Source organism: Magnolia sinica, chromosome 5 (genome assembly GCF_029962835.1).
Source record: "Magnolia sinica isolate HGM2019 chromosome 5, MsV1, whole genome shotgun sequence".
In the NCBI taxonomy this organism is placed as follows: domain Eukaryota; kingdom Viridiplantae; phylum Streptophyta; class Magnoliopsida; order Magnoliales; family Magnoliaceae; genus Magnolia; species Magnolia sinica.
The window spans coordinates 7,669,613-7,677,998 of NC_080577.1; the positions used below are offsets into that span (position 1 = coordinate 7,669,613).

At 43.9% G+C, this 8,386-nt stretch overlaps 1 protein-coding gene across 1 annotated transcript; it reads left to right on the plus strand.

Annotated features, from left to right (window-relative positions):
* The first annotated feature begins 7,063 nt into the window (after positions 1–7,063).
* On the plus strand, positions 7,064–8,244 carry LOC131245317 (pentatricopeptide repeat-containing protein At1g06270). Its single transcript, XM_058244680.1, has one exon. It carries the CDS (start codon positions 7,112–7,114, stop codon positions 8,159–8,161), a length of 1,050 nt encoding a protein of 349 aa, XP_058100663.1. The 5' UTR covers positions 7,064–7,111; the 3' UTR covers positions 8,162–8,244.
* The last annotated feature ends 142 nt before the right edge of the window (positions 8,245–8,386 follow it).

Sequence of the window (8,386 nt, forward strand, 5' to 3'; positions counted from 1 at the left end):
AACCTTCCATGAGCACATCCTCCCTTATCCTGAATTTGAATTTTTTTATGATATTTAATAAAAAATTTATTATTACCATTTCAAGAATCGATCCCTAAACCTCTCTCTCAACTAAGAATTTCGCTACCAACTCAACTATTGACTTGTTTTTATTTTTTATTTAAAAATAAAATCTTTAAATATTTAATTTAGTTTTTTAATAATGTACCAAAATTTAGAGTTGTTATATTTTGGATCAAACTGAAAGTTAGGCTTGTGAGGTTTCGAGTGATGGGGTTTTACTCCTCAAGTTAGAGGAGATGTGGTGTAGTTCAGATGCCACAAACAGTGGAATCACCGCGCTGCTTGACCAGTCGAGAGCACTGCTCGACTGGTCAAGTGGGCCACTCAACCAATCGAGTGGTGCTCGACTCAAAGTAGGAGGTACCTTGGGCCTTCTACGTAATGCAAGAGGGTTTCCTAAAGTTTTATAAGGGTTTGTTAAAGGGTTTAGGGCTATCAAAGGGGAGAGAGAGAGAGAAAGAGAGAGAGAGAGAGGAAGCTTGTGGAAGGGAGGTTCTACTCATAGAGGTGATCTATTATGCATTCGACATCTCAACGGTTCTACGTTCTCGTAATCGGTTAGATCTCTTTGTTTTTCTTTATTCTCTTATTGTTTATCCACTCCTACATGAATGAAGAAAGTTTGATCTAAGCGGTATGTGCTTGTGATGGATTATAATGTTTTACTTCATAGTGGATTATTGATCTGGACGAGGTCCTGTGGTTTTTAGCTCTTTGAGGGTTTTTCACGTAAAAATCTCTTGTGTCATGTGGTTTATGCTTTGATTTATTTCATTGCTTTATTACCCATAATTCTAGTGTTTTTGGGAGGCAAGATCCTAAGATTTTTTTGCAACGCCCCCAATAAAGTGGTATCAGAGCTAAGTTCATTGAACGGAGTGAGATCAGTTCTAAATTATGAAAGGTGGCTCATTAAGGATGATCAATCTCAATGGTTCTAATTAAACCATATGGAAGGCTAAGATGGAGGACCTGCTATATTACAAGGACTTCTATTCTCCAATTCAATGCATATCAGCAAAGTCAAAGGATATCACAGATGATAATTGGAATAAATTAGACTGAAAGGCAGTAGGGTTTATTAAACAATGGTTGGACGATTTCGTATTCCACCATGTGTCTGCGGAAGCCTCAACCGCTAGCCTATGGCTGAAATTGCAAGGGTTATATGAGATGAAGACAGCTGAAAATAAGATTTTTCTGATAAAGCGACTTATGAATCTCAAGTTCAAATATGGTGGATCTGTGGCTGAGCACATGAATGAGGTCAACAATATTTTGAACCAACTCTCCACTATGAATATGGTCCTGGATGATGAATTACAGGCTTTACTATTGCTTAGCTTATTGCCTGATAGTTGGGAGACATTAGTGGTGTCTCTAAGTAACTTCACGCTAGACGGAAAGGTATTCATGGAACAAGTAACTAACTGCCTCTTCAATGAGGAGACAAGGAGGAAGTCTCAGGGGTCTACTTAGCAAGAGACCCTTGTGACACAAGAACGGGGGAGAGGAAAGAACAGAAAGGACGGGAAGGCCCGACATAAATCAAGAGGCAAGTCGAACACCAAGAAGGATATTGAATGCTAAAATTGTGGCAAGAAGGACCACTATAAACATAAATGTTATAAGAATAAGAACGATAAGAAAGGAAAAGGAAATGAGAAGGAAGATGAATCAGATTTCACTGCGGTCGCTTCAGATGGCGACGTTGTAGTTATTCTTTCTACAGATCATGATGTTTGTCTCATGGCTACGAGTCAGGACACCGACTAGGTGATAGACTCAGGAGCCTCGTTTCATGCGACTCCACGCAAGGACTTCTTCATAAGCTACAAGTCAGGTGACTTTGAGACCGTGAAGATGGAAAATTCTAGCATATCGAAGATCGTAAGGGTTGGTGATATTTGTGTGAAGACCGATGTGAGCTGCACATTGGTTCATAGGGATGTGAGGCATATCTTAAACCTTCGCCTCAACTTGATGTCGATGGGAAGGTTGGATGATGATGGCTATAAAAGCCGGTTTGCTGGTGGGTGTTGGAAGCTCATCAAGGGTTCGTTGATCACAGCTAGAGGAAAGAAGTGTTGCACCCTGTACAAAGCAAGTGTCAGTGTATGCAAGGGTGGGTTGAACACAGCGGAAGATTCAGCTATTGACATGTGGCATAGGCGTCTAGGCCACATGAGTGAAAAAGAGCTTCACGTACTAGCAAAGAAGCGGCTCCTTCCAGATGTGATAGGTATACCTCTCAAAACCTGTATTAATTGTTTATCAGGGAAACATCATAGAGTTTCATTTGTTAAAACTGTTTCTCATATTAATCAAGTGCATGTATTAAATTTAGTTTATTCTGATATTTGTGGTCCTATGAGGACAAAAACCTTAAGTGGGGCATTGTATTTATCACTTTTATAGATGATGCAACTAGGACGGTTTGGGTTTATGCTTTGAAATCTAAGGACGAGTCTTTAGTGTGTTTAAATTGTTTTATGCTATGGTCGATAGAGAGATAGGCAAATCATTGAAGTACATCCGCACTGACAATAGTGGTGAATACATCGGTGACTTTCATAAGTATTGTAAGTCCCTATATATGTGGCATGAACAAACGATTCCCAAGACTCCCCAGTATAATGGTGTGGCTGAGCGATTGAATCGCACCATTGTTAAGAGAATTAGATGCATGTTATCCCATGCAAAGTTGCCCAAGATGTTCTGGGGAGAAGCAATACATACAGTAGTGTATTTGATAAACAGGTCTTCATCAACCTCGTTGAATGGAGATGTACTCGAGAAGGTGTGGACTGGACAAGATCCATCGTATAGTCATCTAAGGGTGTTTGGATGCAGGGCATTCGTTCACGTACTAAAGGACGAGAGGTCCAAACTCGATATGAAGATCAGACAGTATGTGTTCTTAAGGTACGGTGATGAAAAATTCGACTACAGATTGTAGGATCCGGCCGAGAAGAAGCTCGTCAGGAGCAGAGATGTGGTTTTCTTTGAAGATCAGTGTATAGAAGACATTGGTAAGCCAGAGAAGAACCAGCTTAGTTCAGGTGAGCTAGAGGATATGGATCTGGTTATTCCTCCCATGGTGCCTGATGACGGAGGAGTACAGTAAGGTGTAAAGGACAAGGGAGTTCCTATAAAAGATGGACCGGGGGAGCAGCCCTCACCTATCCACCTGTTGAGCCACAGGTGAGGAAGTCATCTAGGGACAGACAGTCGTTCAAGAGGTACTCGCCGCATGAGTACATTATGCTCACTGATGGGGAAGATCTAAAAGATTATTTTGAGGCCCTGGCTGACAAGTATAAGGGGGGGTAGTTGAAAGCTATGCAAGAGGATATGAGATCCTTGCATAAAAATCATACCTATGTTATGGTGAAATGGATAATGCGGTATCTAAGAGGCTCATCCAGGTTGAGCCTATACTATGGTGACAGAAAACCTGTGTTAGAGGGCTACACAAATGCAGTTATGGCAGGTGACATAGACTCCAGGAAGTCTACATCAAGGTTAATGTTCACGTTTACAAGGGGAGCGGTTTCTTGACAAAGTAAGCTACAGAAGGTCGTAGCATTGTCGACGATAAAGGCCGAGTAGATCGAAGTCAATGGCAAGGAGTATATGGTGTGTAAGCTAAGGAAGAGCTTGTATGGGCTGAAAAAAGCTCCACGGCAATGGTACAAGAAGTTTGACTTGTTTATGTTGAAGCATGGGTATGACAGTACGGAGTCGGACCACTGTGTGTTCACGCGCAAGTTCTTAGATGGCGAATTCCTCCTGAGTCGGAAAGGAAAATATTTGATCGAGTTTTCCTTCCCAGGTCAGAGGAGATGTGGTACGGTTCGGATGCCACAAACAATGGAATCACCGCGCTGCTCGACCAGTCGAGAGCACTACTCGACCAATCGAGTGGTGCTCGACTTAAAGTACAACAAGTAATGGGTTTCGAATTTTCGAGGTGCTCGACCAGTCAAGTGGGCCGCTCGACTAGTCGAGGACTTTGCTCGACCAGTCAAGCTTACGCAGATTCGTTCCGCGATTTATGCGGATTACGGAATTTTGAGGCAGTTTTCGCACCCATGCGAAAGGGAGTTTCCTAAACTATAAATAGGAGGTACCTAGAGCTTTCTAGGCAATGCAAGAGGGTTTCATAAAGCTTTACAAGGGTTTACTAAAGGATTTAGGGCTATCAAAGGTGTGAGAGAGAGAGAGAGAGAGAAAGTTTGTGGAAGGGAGGTTCTACTCATAGAGGTGATCTATTGTGCACACGACATCTCAGCGCTTCTACGACCTCGTAATCGGTTAAATCTCTCCGTTTTTCTTTATTCTCTTATTGTTTATCCAGTCCTGCGTGAGTGAAGAAGGTTTAATCTAAGCGATGTGTGCTTGTGATCGGTTGTAATGTTCTACTTCATAGTGGATTGTTTATCTGGACGAGGTCCCGTGGTTTTTATCTCTTTGAGAGTTTTCCACATAAAAATCTCGTGTCATGTGGTTTATGCTTTGATTTATTTCATTACTTTATTATCCCATAATTTTGGTATTTTTGGGAGGCGAGATCCTAAGGTTTTTGTGCAACGCCCCCAACATCGAGGGGTGCCACATCACGTGCACCGTTCGAATTTTGTGTATATGACACATGTGCAAAGGCGTGCATGGGTGATCATGTAAGAAGGTGCGCAGGTGAGATAAATCAAGGGAGGAAACTATTTTCCATTAAATCACAGGTACTCTGGTAGTAGGAAGTTAGGAAGGATCAACTGGATTTTTGCATCAACAACAACTATAATAAATTTAGGGAGAAGGCTATGAGCATCATTCGTCTTTGTTCGTTGGATGAAGTTATGTACAACGTTCTAGATGAGAAATCAATCCTAAATATATAAAGGAAACTAGAAGATCTATATATGATGAAGTCCCTCACCAATAAGTATTATAGCTTGGTCATAAGTGCTCTTAAAACATCAATAAATCCCTTGTTAAATCATATAGACATCAATCACATTCTAATGCATGAACTTATCAACACTTACATACGAGCTATTACAATTGGCTTCGTAAGGCAAGGCAAGGTATATTACATCAGGAACTTAAACTCTCATACGTCCTCAGATTCAAAGATTAGTTAAATCTAGTATATACGCAAGTCAATCATAGCCCAAGCATGATTAGTCTCCTCATCTAAAGACTTAAATTGATCCTCCAATATAAGTGTCTAACATGTCCAATACCAAGGGCTTATCCCATGGCACGCTCACACTCTTTAAGTAGAGTAGGGAACAAGCACACCAACTAGTCATCAAACCTAATGGTGGAGAATTTTCATCCCAATTCATCATGGATTCTCTCATGCATGGTGATCATACAAGAATGACAACAACTACAAATTTATCTTACAACCTGCTAGGTAATCATGGAATTACAGGATGTTAAGATCCATTGAACACAACATTCCCTCAATTAGTTCTGGTGTCCAATCCTGAGTTCCCAAGCACAACTAAAGGAATCCTTCTCCCTGAACTCAAATACACGTACAATTTAAAATATATCCACATACTAGTTGTGGCATTAATGACGAATTTATGGTCATCATAAGTCAAGATCTTCAAATCAACAGTAGCTTTGCAAGCACACAACACTAGCAACATGAGCCCAAACACCACTTTTGTGAAACATTTAGCCTTTTCATAAGCATGGCCTACCGTGCAAGAGATTTAACAGAAGAGAAATGCTTTAGTGCTCTAAAAGCACCATATAAGTTATAGTACCCTTAATTGTGTTGGTACACTTGGTCCAATTCATTGATCTAGACTGTTTATTACATCCAACACATTCATGAGCTACCATGCCAACAACACACCAGTTCGAAAAAAATATTAACAATTTGATCAATGGACTTTTAACATTTTTTTTATTTTTATTTTTATTTTTTTTACACCCCCACACACTCACGCCACATGCGCACACACCCCACACACGCACGCCGTGGGATTTCACCACCATGGGTACTCGAACCCTTAACCCGGTGTTGAAACTCTAAGGAGTCTACCACCCTGGTAAGAGACTTTAACATATTCATATAAAAATATGTCCAATAAACATTTTGATCCATCTATTTATTAGTGCCCGTCATGGATTGCTTATGACTCTAAAGAACCCTTTATTTAGCCATAAGCCTATAACCATCCCATTCATGGGTTTTGAAAAGGGATGGCTAGAGAAAATAATGCCAAATCAAGGATGGATTGGATGATCTGATCAGTCTGATTTTTTGCATGGTACTCCATGAAATGTGTTTAGGAGTTACCAGACAGTTCAGATTATTCGTCTGGGAACTGAACGGATGCAACTAGGAGCATTATAAATGGCAAGGCTGGAGCCAATCTGACGGGCTCTTAAATGAAGCCCGAGTTACACCCTGATCCATAGCTAAGTGGTGGACTAAGTGAAATACCTCGTTTCAACACTTAGGTCTTGGTATCGATTCCCTAGTGGGGGTGGCTAACGGTGAAGTGTGAACTGACAGTAGGGTGTACTAACAAGCTAACCAAAAAAAAAATGAAGCCCGTGTCCTGAGCGGATACGATGAGACCCCTAGCCTCACCCAAGACAATGCGGCCCTTACCATGGGGTTAGAATGGGGCCCACCTTGATGTATTTATTATGTATCCACACCGTTCATCCATTCTTCCAGATCATTTAGGGCATTATCCGAAAGTGAAGCAGATCCAATTATCAGGTGGACCATACCATAAGAAACAGTGGTGATTGACAATTAATGGGCCACAAAAGCTGATGGGTCTCACCTAATCAGCCCTCGTCCTGCCCAGCTATTAAACAGGCTTAAATTGTAAAACCCAGTCCGGCCCAGCCATCGGGCCTAGTATTCGAACCCAAGCCCGGACCAAAGCGGGTCAGACCGGCCCATTGACAGCCCTATTGTTAAGCCATCACCAAAAGTCCTTTTACCCCACCAGCAGCAAAACACAAAACTCTCATCTTCCCCCAAGATCCCTCCAAACGACGAAGAGCAATGTCCCCACCAACGTCGCTCTACAAAACCCTTTTTCTTTCTCTTCCAAACACCCGCCGTTTCAATTCCATTCCTTCCTCTCCAACCACCCAAACACTCCAAGACTCCATCAGAACAGCAATCGAAACCAAGAACTTCCATCAGATTCTCCACCTCCTCTCTTCCTCAAAATGCCCAAAACCCCCTCACAAAATTCCAGAAAACCCCTTCTCCTTCCTCTCTTCTTTCCCACAACCCCTCCAAACCCAAATCATCGACGAAATCCTCCAATCTTTCATCCCTCTCCGCCCCCGCTCTCTCCCTTTTCCTGCCTACTCTCTCCTTCTCTCCTATACCCTCCAGAAATCCCCAATTTCCCTCCCTCTATCCCTTGCTGTCCTCCAATCAACCCTCCGATCTGGCTGCCCTCCCGCCCTGCAGACCCGCCTCTCCCTCTCCGTCGCCTGGCTCGACTGCCGTCGCAGCGGGCACCGCAAATCCGTCGCTCAGATTCTCTCCGAGGTGCGCGCAATTGGCTACTCTCCCGACCGCACCACCTGCAATTACCTGCTGTCGTCGCTCTGCGCGGTCGACGAGCTGGCCGAGGCGGTGGCGATCCTCAGGGATATGCGCGGTGCCGGGTGCGAGCCCGACTCGGAGAGCTACGGGGCGGTGATCGCCGCAGCATGCGAGGCGAGGCGGACGGACGCGGCGGCTGAGCTGGTGAGGGAGATGGTGGCGGAGCTAAGGCTGACGCCGAGGCAGGGGACGGTGGTGCGCATCGTGGCAGCGATGCGAGCGAATCGGGAGGTTCTGCGGGCCGCGGAGATGGTGGAATTCTTAGAGAGGGAGGGATGCGGGGTGGGATTCCAGAGCCATGAAATGGTTGTGGAAGGGTGTTTGGAGAGGAAGGAGTTTGTGGCTGCCGGGAAGGCGGTGATGGAAATGGCGGGGAGGGGATTTATACCATATATCCATGTGAGGCAGAAGGTGGTGGAGGGTCTTACTGTGATCGGGGAGAGGGATCTTGCAAGTGCTGTGAGGCGAAAGCTCGCTGAATTGAGTTCGTAGCGATTGCTTCCGGAGGTAGGCACCCGCATCGAGATTGTCGCTGTAGGTGAATCAATCTGGTTGTAGATGACCTTGTGCGGAGCGGTGTTTTGCAAACAGGATCCCAGCTGACTGAACCGGTGCGACGGGAATTCTTGCCGCTGACTGATCGAGGTAAGTCAGGTGCTTGAGATAAATCCAAGGTACGGCCAGAGGGTCTGTGATCAGTGGATCAAGCCTGCAATC